A 16111-nucleotide genomic window follows, 5' to 3' on the forward strand; every position below is an offset into this window, starting at 1 on the left:
TGATGTGGATCCTAATCATTCATTATTGTCATTAATAACTTGATTTCAAAAGGGTGAGACACGCATTATATATGACTATATGTTTTTATATGAATTGTTAATATAATACATGTTCTTATTAAGCAAGTTGATGAGGAGCAGCTCTTTATCAGTTGAGTGAGTGTGTGGCTTTTAAAAGAGCCTTTGTGATGATGTACGATGTTGTTTACCTGCAAATGAACAGTGAAATTGCATAATACATGATGCTGCTTTTTTGAAATTTGATCATATACAATGAGACAAAGTTACAAGCAACAGGTATTGCTACACACTTTAGGAGGTTTTGTTTATTACTTCAGACATTTGAAGCAAGTGTTTATTGTCAATTCTATCGTCTACATTATCTGGCTGTTATTCCTTGTGTACATTCGGTTTTAATATCTTGACAGGATATTTAACGTTATATTTCGTTCAAATTACAATATTAGACAAGACTAACTAAGTTAATTATTAAATTCAAAATGCAAGTTTTATGTACTAAAGTTTATGATGATAAATATCTTCATATTTTCAGAGACATTGACAGTTTTGCTGTATTTTAAAGAGGAGGATGCAGTTTCTCAGAGTGAGTGTGTGGCTCTTAAAAGAGCCTTTTGTTTGTGGAGTTGTTGTGGTTTACTTGGACTTGGCGGGCTTCTCGGTCTTCTTGGGCAGAAGAACAGCCTGGATGTTGGGCAGCACGCCGCCCTGAGCGATGGTCACTCCGCCCAGGAGTTTGTTGAGCTCCTCGTCGTTGCGGACGGCCAGCTGCAGGTGGCGGGGGATGATACGGCTCTTCTTGTTGTCGCGGGCGGCGTTTCCAGCCAGCTCCAGGATCTCAGCGGTGAGGTACTCGAGCACAGCGGCCAGGTACACGGGGGCGCCGGCACCCACACGGTGAGCGTAGTTGCCTTTGCGCAGCAGCCTGTGAACACGACCGACGGGGAACTGGAGCCCAGCACGAGAGGAGCGAGTCTTTGCCTTAGCGCGGGCTTTTCCGCCGGTTTTGCCTCTTCCTGACATGTTTAATTTTTACTATATTGTCTGACAAACTCAGAGAAACTGTGCCTCAAACAGCGCAAACCCTCCTTTATATGTCCACGAAAGAGCGGAGACTCCTGCCAGACCAACCAGAGCAGAGCAGTAGAGGGGGGATCACCCTCTGCGCTTTCAAGCCACTTTTGTCCAATAAGCAGCGGGGTCTCGGGCTCCTCTGGGCGGCGCTGCGCCCCTGGAAGAGCCGCTCACCACCAATCAGGAGCCGGAGGACTGAAGCAGCGTCACCGTGTCACAGCTGCTCCCACAGTTTAAGAGCAGAGAGTCGCTCGTGTCTGCTTCACTTTTTCTCCTGTTGAAAGCAACAAGCAGAAACATGGCAAGAACCAAGCAAACCGCCCGTAAATCTACCGGAGGTAAAGCTCCCAGGAAGCAGCTGGCCACCAAGGCTGCACGTAAGAGCGCGCCTGCCACCGGCGGCGTGAAGAAGCCTCACCGTTACAGGCCCGGTACCGTGGCTCTGAGAGAGATCCGTCGCTACCAGAAGTCCACGGAGCTGTTGATCCGCAAGCTGCCCTTCCAGCGCCTGGTGAGAGAGATCGCTCAGGACTTTAAGACCGACTTGCGCTTCCAGAGCTCCGCTGTCATGGCTCTGCAGGAGTCCAGCGAGGCTTACCTGGTCGGCCTCTTCGAGGACACCAACCTGTGCGCCATCCACGCCAAGAGAGTCACCATCATGCCCAAGGACATCCAGCTGGCCCGCCGCATCCGTGGAGAGAGAGCTTAAACTCTGTCCCGCTGCTCCACTAACCTCCACCTCAACGGCTCTTTTAAGAGCCACCTCACTCTCAACTCTAGACAACAGTCCTTTGCAGCTTAATGTATGTAATAATGGACAAAAGTTTCCTTATGATTACATATTTTCTTCTATGAAGAATAAATGTTATTTTTTACAGTATCATGAAGATCAAAGCTGTCATGTGGTCACCAACAGGGGGACACAACAGACCCACACACTCTTGTGACTATGGAGGACAGAAAGTGCCAAGAAAAAATAAATTGCCATTTTTATATTTATTTAAATGTGTCACTAATTAATTAAAATACCAATACATTTTATGTTGAAAAAAAAAGAATATTGTTAACTATTTTATTAATTATTTCATGGTCCATGTTGCAGTGCAAGTCGCTTTAGATAAAAGTGTCTGCTAAATGAAATAAATGTGTCCCAGAACGCAGTTTTAAGATCATTTGAGATGAGAAAGATTGGTCATTTAGAAATAAAAAATGTGGTTTGTGTATTCAGATATGACGTATTTATAGTTTGGCAGCGTCGTTTGTCGGAGGCGATCAGCTCCGCCTCTGTGTACCATTGGTGCTCACAGTGAGTGGCCGGCGCAGAGCAGCGTTACCTCGGCCTAGCGGTTGGGTCTGGCCTTAGGTTAACTTTTTTCCGCTCATAAAACACATTTCTTGTATGTTGTTTGTTGTGAACCAGTAAATCTGGTCGTCTGCTTGATGGAGAGGGGCAGACCAGACGCTGCTGCGTGTGTAACCCCCGACACTTTGGGCACGTTAGTGTCATTTTTGGAGCCCTGTTATGATGCTCAGTGTGAACTGGAGGGAGACAAATATCCCGCCCTGCATCTTGTTCTGCTATGGGCAGAACGACTCAGACATCACTGACAGCAAAATGCCAACGATATTGCACAGAGCGCAGTTTGTTTTTAATGTAAACGTTTTGACCTGACAGTTTGAAAGTTTGTACATTATTAATGTTTTACTTATTTTGACTTTGAATGTCAGCTGAGTTTCACACAGCACCCACGCGAGCCTCCTGTGGACATACATATACATACACTACACTGCTGTAATATATATATATATATATATATATATATATATATACATATATTTTCCACATGGTACTGTATATTTTTATAAAAAATAAATTAATAAACTAAGTTAAGTATTTAAAATGAGAAAATAATATACAGTATATGCATTTATTATAAATATTGTTTATGTTCATTTATCAGCACTCTGTGATGAGGCTTAAGCACTTGGCGTCACCCGCCATTCAAACAGTAGAACAAGGAAGTAATTGCTGTCCCCCATACTTACATACAAGTATGTACTTCCCAAGTATGCAAGTACTTGAGTATTGAGAAAGGGCCATTGATTTTTAGTTGTTGTAAATAAAGTTTTGTTTGAATAGAGTATCTAAACCAACGTAGAGGTGAATAGCGCCATCCTGTGTATAGGAACGTGTTCACTAGCTCTGCATCAAGCCTGTGGAGACGGAAGCGGAAGTCGGCGGATGAGACGGACTGAGTTGGAGGGAAAATTGAAGGAGCACGGTTTTGTTTTGTTTTTCTCTTATTTTGTCTTTTCCTTGTTTCCGCGGTATCTGAGTCTTTTTTGGCGGTTGGCATAAACTGGTGTGTGACTGGATCGAGATGGCAAGCCAGGGGGATGAAGATGAGGATGAAATGGAGTGTGGTGGCTGGACACCAGTATCTAGCAGGAGAGAACGAGGACAGGGTCAAAACAAACGGGAGGAAATAAATCAAGGAAATAAAAGAGGGTGGAGAGAAGACAGTTCAGATGAAGAGCGACAATTTAACCTTAAAAAAGTAGCAAGGGAAGAATTCAAACTGATTCCAAAATTTAAAAAGGAAGATGAGCACACCAGTTTAAGCCCAATCTTGCTGCCACGGGAATTAAAAAAAGAAGGTAGGGGAAGTAGAAATGGCGAAAATCCTGAGAGATGGAAATCTGTTAGTAATCTGTAAAACAGAAGAGCAAAAAAATAAAGCATTACATATTGAAAATATTTGCAAAAAAAGGCTATATGAAAGAAGGGTACTCGGAGAGAACCGGGTGTCACGGGGAGTTATAACGGGCATTCCTGTAATCGAAGACTTAGAAAAACTCAAAAGGAGCATTAATGGAATTGAGATAGGCAGGATTAAAAGATTGCTTAGAAACGTCAATGGAGAGCGGATAGGTGGTCCCAAATGTGGAGGTGAACATAGAATTGAAGAATGCGGAGAAAATGTACAAGAGAAATGTTGTAACTGTGGTGGAAACCACAAGGTGACATGGGGGGTGTGAAATCAGGAAGAGGGCTGTGGAAATCGGAAATGTAAAAGCAACAAACAACATAAGCTATAAGAAGCAGCTAAAAGAGTACAGGGACATAAAATAAGGAATGTAGACGACAGAATAAATCAATCCCAAACATCAGGGACGGGCCAAGCTGAGAAGAAAGACAAAGAAGAAGCTCTAAATATAGATAAACTGATATTATTCATTGCCTATGTCATTAATTGCACTGATCAAGCCAAGCACAAAACGGAGAAAATAAAAATAATCGTGAAGGGAGCAGATAAGTTTTTGGGGATAAAAAACATGTGCTGGGAAGACATCAATAAAAAACTGGAAATGGAAGGGAAACTTGGAAACCTAGGGGACAGACCAACAAACTGATTATCATACAATGGAATGCCAGAAGTCTAATTGCTAATGGACAGGAATTTAAACGATTCATTGACAAGTATTCAGATAAGCCAGATATTATATGCATACAAGAGACATGGTTAAAACCCCAATTAGAATTTGTTATCAGAGGTTATGAGGGTATCCGTAGAGACAGAGGCACAGGCAGTGGAGGGGGATGCGCAATATTTGTAAAACAAGGAATACAATATAGCATATTAGGTAAAGGAAAGGAGTTGGAATATATAGCAATTGAAGTATGGACAAGAACAGGAAACATAAGAGTGGTAAATTTGTACAATCCATGTAAAAAACTTTCCGTAGATGCAATGGACAATGGAATGGACAAATTTAATGTGTACATTGAGGGGAAAATTATATGTTGTGGAGATTTTAATGCGCATAGTACACTGTGGGGTAGTAAAAATGATGATAATGGGATAGTGATTGAAGAGATAATGGATGGGAAAAACCTGGTATGTCTAAATGATGGAAGAAGCACAAGAATTAATATCAGATCAGGCACAGAGTCAGCATTAGATCTTACACTGGTGTCAGACTCTCTAACAGGTGTGTGTTCATGGGAAGTGATCAGAGAAACAACAATAGGAAGCAATCATTACCCCATAGAGACGAAAATAGGGATTGGCTTTGAGAAAGGAGATATGGACAGGAGTCAGAGATGGTCTTTTAAAAAAGCAGACTGGCAAAAATGTAAATATATTACGAATAAAGAAATGCAAGCAATACATGTTAGCAGAAGTATGGATGAGTTAAATGAGTCTGTGTGTAAAACTATTACACACACCAGCAAATCATACAATTAAAAAGAAGGAAGGAAAGAAGAAAATGAGAATTGTACCTTGGTGGTCAGAGGAATGTGATAAAGTTATTAAAGAGAGAAATAAGGCTTTCAAAATCTTATTGATTATAAAAGGATGCAAGCAACTGCGAGAAGAACTGTGCAAAGAAAGAACATTGGAGATTATTTTGTAACTCAATAGGAAGGGAAACAAGGATCGATCATATCTGGAAAATGATAAAAAGAATGAATGGGATTAAGGCAGAATACGGATATCCAGTTTTAACTGAAGGGGAAAAAACAGCAACTACGAATGAAGAGAAAGCAGAAATGCTAGCAAAGACCTTTGTTAAAGTACACAGCTCAGACAATATTTCTGAAGAAGGGAAAAGAGGGAGACAAAATACAATAGCTGAAAATAAAGAATTTTTACAACAGGAAGAAAACATAAATGATTTATTAAACAAGGCTTTTACAATGACAGAATTAAACAGATCTCTCAGGAAAACCAAGACCCAGTCAGCACCAGGTAAAGATCAAATTTGTTATATAATGATTAATAATCTTAGTGAGCCATCAAAAAGGAAATTATTAGAACTATATAATAAAGTCTGGGAGAGTGGGAAATTGCCACATAGCTGGAAGGAAGCTGTTATAATACCGATACCTAAACCAGGAAAGAATAAAACTAACCCTGAAAACTATAGGCCAATCGCCCTAACATCCAACATCTGTAAAATAATGGAAAAAATAAAAAATGAAAGACTAACTTATTATATAGAAAGTAAAGGTTATATAACTAAATACCAGAGCGGCTTTAGGAAAGGAAGATGTACTATGGACCCAGTCATCTGTTTAGAACATGACATAAGAAAAGCACAAATAAACAAAGAGAGTGTTTTTTTTTGACATAGAAAAGGCATGTGATATGATGTGGGGAGAGGGACTTTTAATTAAACTGTCTAAATTAGGGGTCAAGGGAAGAATGTATAAATGGATTAAGGATTTTTTGAAAGAACAATACAGGTTAGAGTAGGGGAAAAACTTTCAAGGAAGTATGTGGTAGAGAACGGAACACCTCAGGGAAGCATAATAAGTCCGTTATTGTTCTCCATCATGATAAATGACATCTATAATGAAATAGAAAAGGATTCTGGATGTTCCTTATTTGCAGATGATGGGGCAATTTGGAAGAGGGGAAGAAACATAGATTTCATTGTAAAAAAAAGTGCAAGGGGATATTACGAAAATAGAAGAATGGGCATATAAATGGGGATTCACATTCTCAGTTAATAAAACAAAGACGATGGCTTTAAGGGTTATATATAATGGGTTACTAAGATCAGTGCTAGATTATGGCTGTGTGGTGTATGGATCCGCAGCAAGCACACATCTCAAAAAACTGGATACACTACAGTATCAGGCACTAAGGTTATGCACAGGAGCTTTTAAAACAACCCCGACATCAGCACTCCAAGTAGAAATGAGGGAAATGCCACAAGAATTAAGAAGGATACAGAACTCATTGAATTACTGGACCACACTACAGGGTCATAATCAAAATCATCCGACACAAGACACATTAAAACCATGTTGGGAAAAGGAGAAAGGAAACTTTGGATGGACAATAAATCAGATGGCAGCAGAGCTTACAGTAGACCAATACAGTGTTAGCCCAACAGTACCACTGTCGACAATAGCACCATGGATTCTTCCAGATGCCACCATAGATCTCACATGGTTAGAGAAGGAAAACAAAGATAGGCAGAGCCAGAACCCACAGGTAATACAAGATTATATAGACAGTTATCATGGATACATCCAAGTATACACAGATGCATCAAAAAACCTATCCCAAAAAACAGGAATAGGAGTCTTCATACCAGAATTTCAAATCAAACAACAGAAACGATTAAGCGATAATGTATCAGTGTACACAGGAGAACTCACTGCTATTCTATTAGCAGTCCAGTGGGTTGAGAAATACAACCACTGAAAACAATCATCTGTTCAGACTCAAGTTAATCACTCATAAGTTTACAATCCAGCCATTCTGAAAGCAGACAAGACCTCATTATAGAAATACAACAAAAATTATATAGAATTCAGATGATGGGACTCACAGTAATATGTTTATGGATACCAGCACACATTGGGGTTAAAGGCAACGAAATAGCAGACAAGGTGGCAAAAGCAGCAACAGGACATAATAATATAGATCTAGCAATAAAATTAAGCAAAACAGAAATACACAGCATCATTAAACAAAAACTAGCGGAAAGATGGCAAAAACAATGGGAGGAGGAGAGGAAAGGAAGATGGTTTTACAGTATCCAAGGAAAAGTGGGAGTGGCTAGGCGCACAGAAAGATGCAGGAAAGAGGAACATATAATATCGAGGATCAGATTTGGCCATACGGGATTAAACAACACATTGTTTCTTATCAATAAACACAATACAGACAGATGTGATCACTATGGGCAAGAGGAATCCTTTCATCGTGATATTATACAATGTCAGAAATATCAAAGAGAGAGAGAAGTGATGATTAGAAAGCTGAGAGACATTGATGAGGAATGGGAGTTGGTAGAGGTATTGAGCAAGAAGAAGAAGAGTGAGTGCTACAACATATTAATGCAGTTTCTTAACTACATTGGTTGATTGGGAGGATATAGGATGTGTGAGTGTGTGTATGAATAGGTGTATTTATATGTAAATAGGTAGTGTGTATATCTGTATATATATAGCAATATATATATATGGATATAATTATTAGTAGTATAAATATATATATAATTTATTATTTATTTATTATACTTATTATTATTATTATTTTTTTTTTTCAAGAAATAGTTCAGTTGGATTAACATTTCGAACCGCACTCCATACCAGATGGTGGCGGTAATGCACCAAATGTTTGCCAACCGCCATTAAACCTGAGAAAAGAAGAAGAAGAAGCTCTGCATCAATCCATTATGTGCGATCGATTTGCCTTGACTTGATGTGCAGGGTAACCAATCAGGTGTTAGAAATCCGCCCACTGACTTTGATGGGCCAGTTTGACAGATACAATTAATTAATGATGCATAGCAACACGGACCATGAAATAATTAATTGAATAGTGAAATAATTATATTTTGTTTTTACATAAAATGAATTGATATTTTATTTAATTAATGACACATTTCATTTATTATTTAATGGTGTATTTATTTATTTAATGTTGGCACTTTATGTTCCCCTAATAGTCACCATGTGTCCTTATGGCTTAAAGTTCATAAAATAGAATTGTAATAATTTCAAATAATAGGAGGTGATGCTATAATAGCAGCACATTTCTGAAGTAATGTCTTGGTAAGTAGCTACAAGTTAGTTATAAGACGGTCATGTTGTTTTCATTGTAATAATTGTGATAATTATGATGTATGAATGTAGGAAGGCAACTTTAACCATGAATCATCCACTAGGTTGATTTTCAGTTTCATGATAATATTCATCTTTTGCACAGTTAATTTGTTTTCTGTAGTATTCTGTACTAAAAGTGTTTAAATTGGATCTTCACATGTAACATTTATGTTTCAAAGAGAATCTCAATCAGAATCTCCACTGCAGACACCAACTGTCTTGTTTCACTAACTTTAATCTCTGACCCTTTTTACAGTCAGTGTGACTCTGACACTCATTTTATTTTGTGACTCTAGAGGACAAACCACCAGATAAAACATTGGTCTGGCTTCCAGGTCAGACATTTTCACTTCAGGGGCTGTCCACATGAAAACCGGTCGAGTTTTTTTAATCATCTCTCGGATTTTATGCTATACTTTTTCTGTGGACAACCAATACACTATTTTGGGAATATTATGTTTACCTCTCTCTCTTACTCTGGCATTTCCTGTCACCATTTCATTGTCATCATTATCCTCTTGTGTTGGGAAATGGTTTGTTTTATTCACTTTATAGAAATGTTTAATTTCTTTACCTGGTCCATTTCGTCTCTGCTTCACTGATTGTATACATTGTTAAAAAATACTTGTTGATAAAACCTTTATTTTACTTATTTTTTAAGTTTGCACAAAGTGCACATCCTTTATTGCAATGCTCAACATCTCTGTTTCTGGTGTAGCAGCATTACAGCACCACATACAGGCCTATACTCAATATTCACAGTCTTTTTCAGTGTAAAAATCAAATATGTGAACCACACAGCTGTAGAGGGAGGATCCAAAAAGAAAAAAATGATTGAAGCTGCACATCTTGTGAAACTATGCTCACCATCAGGAGCTTTTTTTCCCCTCTTTGTTTAACTTTAAACCTTACTTTGACATGTTTATTTAAAGTTCTTTAAGCTTTTCTTAAACACTATTTTTTTCAGCTTGATTCACAAACCTGTCAGACATAAGTGATTATGTCATGTCATGTCTGGATCATACATATGGGTGGAGAAATACAATAATAAAAACAAAAGTAAACGAGAGAATCAGAAAATGAATAGTTATTTTTTAACTTGCACAATTATTCAAACATTACATGTCATTTAGCAGACACTTTTTATCCAAAGAGACTCACAACAGAATTGAGTACAATCAGCAAAGGGTGGAGTCGAACTTGCGACCATTGCTTTTAAATCACCTTTTTTCTTTTCTTAATTAACACATATATTTATTCATTGTTGTACTGTTTTTTCCTGAATTAATTCATTTTTTTGGCCTTCAAATCTTTCTCTGTTACGTGATGCAAATGTGTGTTTTTTTCTTTTAAATAAACCCTGAGTTTTTAATTATTTAATTATTTTTAATTATTTTGTGAGACTTCTGGGACATGCTGTCAGTGACTCTCTTCTCCTGCTGGGGGCGCTGATGCACCATAGGCTCCTTTATTCACCATGAAAACCCACAGAGGGAGAATGTGGCGCCTCTGTCTTCAAACAGGTCCTCAAACAGACTTTGTAAAGCCGTGAATCTCAGTATAATCTTCACATTTGTCAATTCTATCGCTAGAGAAATGAGTGGACGTGGAAAAGGAGGAAAGGGTCTCGGTAAAGGAGGCGCTAAGCGTCATCGCAAAGTTCTCCGTGATAACATCCAGGGAATCACCAAGCCCGCCATCCGCCGTCTGGCTCGCCGTGGCGGAGTGAAGCGTATCTCTGGTCTGATCTACGAGGAGACTCGCGGTGTGTTGAAGGTTTTCCTGGAGAACGTGATCCGTGATGCTGTCACCTACACCGAGCACGCAAAGAGGAAGACTGTGACCGCCATGGACGTGGTTTATGCTCTGAAGAGACAGGGAAGAACTCTGTACGGCTTCGGCGGTTAAACTCACTTCACTTTGTCATCAAACAAAACAACAACGGCTCTTTTAAGAGCCAACCACTTTGTCTCTGAGAGCTCAATCATCCAAATGTGTCATATTATAATAATATTTTTCTATGCACTTAATTAATTGTGTAGGACAACCAATTTAAACTAAATATTTATAGCTTGAGAATATTAAGATGAACGTCTCTCCCACCATCTTGGTTTTATTTCATCCAAGTTTCACAAGTGTCCTCAGGCTGGTCTTTAACTGGAATTATCTTTGTACTGTGTATATCTGGTGTAGAGCTGAGGAATTTGACTGTAGAAAATAACCTTTAAGTGAGATAGAGGACCATCATGAGAGCACATTATCTAACTGGGAATAAATCTGCCATCTGCGAAAAGTCTGTAGCTGCCACAGTATTTTAATGTTAGTGATAATGATGTTACTGAGAGAACTCAATATTTTCTCAGGTGGTAAATGTGTGAGAACCACTGCTCTATAGTTTGTTTCATTACTTTAAATTCAATTTGAGGCCTAGCTTTGTCCTGTAGCTTTTATTCAAAGTTTTCTTAAGTAATTATTTCATTTAATATCATGTATGTGTTTGAAGACTGAAATTTAAATGTATGTTTAAAAATATATATTTTTTTTTATTGTGGTTTATACATCATTCTGTATCAAGACACGCAATCATATTTGAAATGTATGTGAACTAGTGTCACAAATGTTGTTATTGCTTTATCACAACGGAATATTGTGTAATTTTAAGCTCATATCATCCCCACAGATAGTTGGATGTTTTTCAGATGACTGGTTGTCTTTGCATTTATTTTTAATACTAATAAAAAGTGAGTGTGTTAAAATGCAAAAGTATTTTGATCTGTTGTTTGTCCTCAACCTTTTCTTCTTTTTCTACCTAATTAATGTTACATATAATTGGATATAGGTAGATTATTTTGTAGTATTAACAACTCTTAAAAGTTAAGCCATTTTGTCTGGTTCTTGTATTTATCTCATTAATATAAGTCTAACATTAACAACACAGTAATACATTGACACATTCACGTTTAACTGAAAGGATAAAAAGATGATGAAGAATTTATTCTTCCTTTTACCAGAGGTTTGATCATCATGATTCACTGAGTTTCTGTAATGTTTTTCGTCCTTTGATAAAGATAATTAATAATCATGAAGATACTGAAGCAGAAACATGTTACACATTTCTGATTGAATCATAGTTAGGATTTGTTTCTTGAATAAAATGTATCATGTATTTGTTTCTAAAATGTCTCCAGTGTGTTTCAAACAAAGACAACACTATCTCCCCCTCATCCAACCACAGTGAGAGATTGAACCAATCACAGGAGGGGGAGCACACAGTGGTGTTTGCATGGAGCCTTTATAAGTAGAGTCTCCTCCGTCTGCTACGATTCATTCATCTGTGTGAACTGTCAGGATGCCTGAACCCGCCAAGTCCGCGCCCAAGAAGGGCTCCAAGAAAGCCGTGACTAAGACCGCCGGCAAAGGAGGCAAGAAGAGGAGAAAGAGCAGGAAGGAGAGCTACGCTATCTACGTGTACAAGGTGCTCAAGCAGGTCCACCCCGACACTGGCATCTCGTCCAAGGCCATGGGCATCATGAACTCGTTCGTCAACGACATCTTCGAGCGCATCGCCGGTGAGGCGTCTCGCCTGGCTCACTACAACAAGCGCTCCACCATCACCTCCAGGGAGATTCAGACCGCCGTGCGTCTCCTGCTGCCCGGTGAGCTGGCCAAGCACGCAGTGTCCGAGGGAACCAAGGCCGTCACCAAGTACACCAGCTCCAAGTAGACACACTGCTCGGACTGCAACAATCTCATCAACCCAACGGCTCTTTTAAGAGCCACACACTTTATCTATGAGCTACTATGATCTTCATACAGTGTGAATAACATCTGTGAGACTTGTGTGTTTTAACCTTCACGTCTTTCTTTTGTTTGCTGTAAAATGAATGAAGGTGCTACAGACTATGGTTTGAAGAATTTGATTATTAGACATGCTTCTTACTGACGTCATTTATCGTATGTGTGCGCACTGCACATAATCATTTACCGCCAGTTTGTGAATGAAACAGACTCGTTCAGACAATCTGGCTGAGGGAAAAATGAAGAAGAAAAAGAGCGCGCACCAGAAAACGTGACGTTTTCTATTCACACTTTTTACAAATGATAAATGATTAGTCATTAAATGTTGTTGTATCTGCAAATCTTATGCACTTATACACATATGTATTTATATTCTCACACTTCGTTTTGCCCTTTATTCAGAACATGATTTAATTGAGTTTGTAAGAACTAAAAAAAGACAAAGACACAATCAGCACATGTACTATACACATATTACAAGGTATAGGAAGTGATTGTGTTTGAAAATAACATAAATTAAGACTTAATTTTTCATTTTAAAGTAAAACTACAGAGTAATTATAAAGTATTGATATGTAACCTAATCAGGTAAATATTTATTGATTTATAAGTATATGATCCAAGTACTGCGGAACTATGTCTTATTTGTTGCAATCATCACCCCAAAGTATAAACATGTACAAAAATGGTACATGTGTTGAATCACTTCCTTTTGAAACATCTGTGCATTTTGGATGTATTTGATTACTTTCTTCACTTTAATATATCTATTAATGTACAGTAAAACAATTTGAGGCATTGTTTCAAAGTTCCTGCAGACTTTAGTATGTTTCTATTCAAAAAACAAACACCAGCTGACTTGTCTCTCTTCTCAGGCCTGTATCTCAGCGAGAGAACGGCCTACATGAATTAACGACAGCTCATTGGCTTCCTTGAAGCCAATAGAAGGACGCTGTCCAATTTTGATTGACAGCTTCGATCGCCAATGAGAGGCAACCGAGCGCGCGGATGTGACGCGGCTGGCTGCTGCCTTGGAATAGGAGAATAGGGTAATGCTTGTTCACTAATGTAATATGTTTCTTTCTTCACTTTTGTAATGTAACTGTATTTCAATAAAGTTGTAAAAAAAAAAAAAAAAAAGAATAGGGTAATGCTGCTAAAAACGTGATGACGTCACCTAGAGACGCCAGGGAGCGCTTGATTTTATCACAGGGAGTCAGTCTAACCGGGGAGTGCTTTGTTTGCGGTGAAAGATATCTGGCTCTTGACGCATTGGTATTAACGAAGTGTTTGTCACATTTTAAAGAGGTTTTTACAGCTTTGTAGACCAGATTTTTCAGAAAAATTGTGATACCAATTTAAAAAAAAAAAAAAAAAATCACTTTTTCGTGATCCGTAACGAAAAATAAGTTGCGTAAACTCTTAGAAGTACAAAGTAGTAATTGCTTTATTCAATGTACATCACTATTGACTATAGACGTAAGAGATTATAACATCATTGTATTTACACTCAGACCTCAGAATAATTATATACTATGTACTATGCACGTATATATTCATATGTTATGTATGATGTATACAGGGCCGGCTCTTGGCATAGGCGATATAGGCGGTCGCCTAGAGCGCCATCTGCTGGAGGGGCGCCGCGAGGCGCCCCTCCAGCAAAAGAAAAAAAAAAAAATTTTTTTTTTTTTTCAATGAAAACAAATTTTCATTGTTTTAAATTTTTAAAACAATCTCTCTTGAAAATAATAAATATTAACAAATGAATAAACAATAATGTTCCTAAAATGTGGTGCCGCTGAATCACATGACGGGTGACCTCAGGGTCAGAGCAGGGATCAGAGGTCAGGTCACAGACAGGTGAAGCTTTTGTTATTAACGACATGAAAAGGCCGTCCAAGCCCTCGGGAGCGCCCCCCCCCCCCCCCCCCCCAACACACACGGGGGGGGGGGGGGCACCGGAGAGCAATCTCGCCTAGGGCACAAAATTAGGTAGAGCCGGCCCTGGATGTATAACATATGTATATGTATATTGTGTTGCATTGTTTCTTTCACTTCCCTCTTCATTGTATCAGTCTCATCCTAATGATTGAATCAAGTGTTAATGCGTTTACATTTTCACTAAACTACAGTAACACAGTGGGTAAGTGTATTTGATGTGTATATAAAATGATGCATGACATCATCAATCACATATTGTGAAAGGGTGTTGTTTAATGTTTATTATATATCATTATTAATAAACATCAACATAAATGAACAGTGAAAATACATTTGCAAAATAAATTATGCTGGTTTATTTTTTATCACATTAGGTTCATATTTCACTGAGAACGTTCATAAAACGAGTTTGTAATAACTTAAGAGATAAAGTTACAAGCTACACGTGTAGTATTGTTACAAGGTTTAGGAAATGATTGTGTTGATTACGTCAGACATTTCAAGCTTTACACAATTTAAAACTATTATCAATTGTGCTGCATATACAGTAAGATCACAAGGTATGCAAGTGTATAAATATGAAGAGAACAAAATATACAGAAAACCTGAACTACAAAATGTCACAGTTTCATACATTATTTGGCTGTTATTCCTCATGTGGATTCTGGACAGGATATTTAACGTTATATTTCATTTAAACTCCCAAAATTCCTAAACTAATTAAGATGTACCAAATACAAGTTTTAAGTGTCATGTTTTAATTATTGTTGACCATGCGATTTATGTATTACGTTAATCTCATATTTTTAGAAACACTGACAGTTAAATTATATTATGAAGAGGATGAGCAGTTTCTCAGAGTGAGTGTGTGGCTCTTAAAAGAGCCTTTTGTTTGCTTGTGGAGTTGTTGTGGTTTACTTGGACTTGGCGGGCTTCTCGGTCTTCTTGGGCAGAAGAACAGCCTGGATGTTGGGCAGCACGCCGCCCTGAGCGATGGTCACTCCGCCCAGGAGTTTGTTGAGCTCCTCGTCGTTGCGGACGGCCAGCTGCAGGTGGCGGGGGATGATACGGCTCTTCTTGTTGTCGCGGGCGGCGTTTCCAGCCAGCTCCAAGATCTCAGCGGTCAGGTACTCGAGCACAGCGGCCAGGTACACGGGGGCGCCGGCACCCACACGGTGAGCGTAGTTGCCTTTGCGCAGCAGCCTGTGAACACGACCGACGGGGAACTGGAGTCCAGCACGAGAGGAGCGGGTCTTTGCCTTAGCGCGGGCTTTTCCGCCGGTTTTGCCTCTTCCTGACATGGTTAATTTTTACTAGATTTATCTGACAAACTCAGAGAAAGTATGACTCAAACAGCGCAAACCCTCCTTTATATGTCCACGAAAGCGCGGAGACTCCTGCCAGACCAACCAGAGCAGAGCAGCAGAGGGGGGATCACCCTCTGCGCTTTCAAGCCACTTTTGTCCAATAAGCAGCGGGGTCTCGGGTTCCTCTGGGCGGCGCTGCGCTCCTGGAAGAGCCGCTCACCACCAATCAGGAGCCGGAGGACTGAAGCAGCGTCACCGTGTCACAGCTGCTCCCACAGTTTAAGAGCAGAGAGTCGCTCGTGTGTGCTTCACTTTTTCTCCTGTTGAAAGCAACAAGCAG

The 16111-nt window shown here is 39.1% G+C and overlaps 2 protein-coding genes and 1 pseudogene across 2 annotated transcripts; 2 read left to right on the forward strand and 1 right to left on the reverse strand.

Moving 5' to 3' along the window:
• Positions 1-341: 341 nt before the first annotated feature.
• On the reverse strand, positions 342-16038 carry LOC131472265 (histone H2AX-like; annotated as a pseudogene).
• On the forward strand, positions 1314-2091 carry LOC131471984 (histone H3). Its single transcript, XM_058648825.1, has one exon. It carries the CDS (start codon positions 1391-1393, stop codon positions 1799-1801), a length of 411 nt encoding a protein of 136 aa, XP_058504808.1. The 5' UTR covers positions 1314-1390; the 3' UTR covers positions 1802-2091.
• On the forward strand, positions 12046-12450 carry LOC131472162 (histone H2B). Its single transcript, XM_058649059.1, has one exon. It carries the CDS (start codon positions 12072-12074, stop codon positions 12444-12446), a length of 375 nt encoding a protein of 124 aa, XP_058505042.1. The 5' UTR covers positions 12046-12071; the 3' UTR covers positions 12447-12450.
• Positions 16039-16111: the final 73 nt, after the last annotated feature.

This window comes from Solea solea, chromosome 1 (assembly GCF_958295425.1).
Source record: "Solea solea chromosome 1, fSolSol10.1, whole genome shotgun sequence".
Classification (NCBI taxonomy): domain Eukaryota; kingdom Metazoa; phylum Chordata; class Actinopteri; order Pleuronectiformes; family Soleidae; genus Solea; species Solea solea.

What these genes read in the sequence shown, in the direction of transcription:
- LOC131471984 (XM_058648825.1), top strand. Translation starts at nt 1,391, where the DNA reads ATGGCAAGAACCAAGCAAACCGCCCGTAAATCTACCGGAGGTAAAGCT.
- LOC131472162 (XM_058649059.1), top strand. Translation starts at nt 12,072, where the DNA reads ATGCCTGAACCCGCCAAGTCCGCGCCCAAGAAGGGCTCCAAGAAAGCC.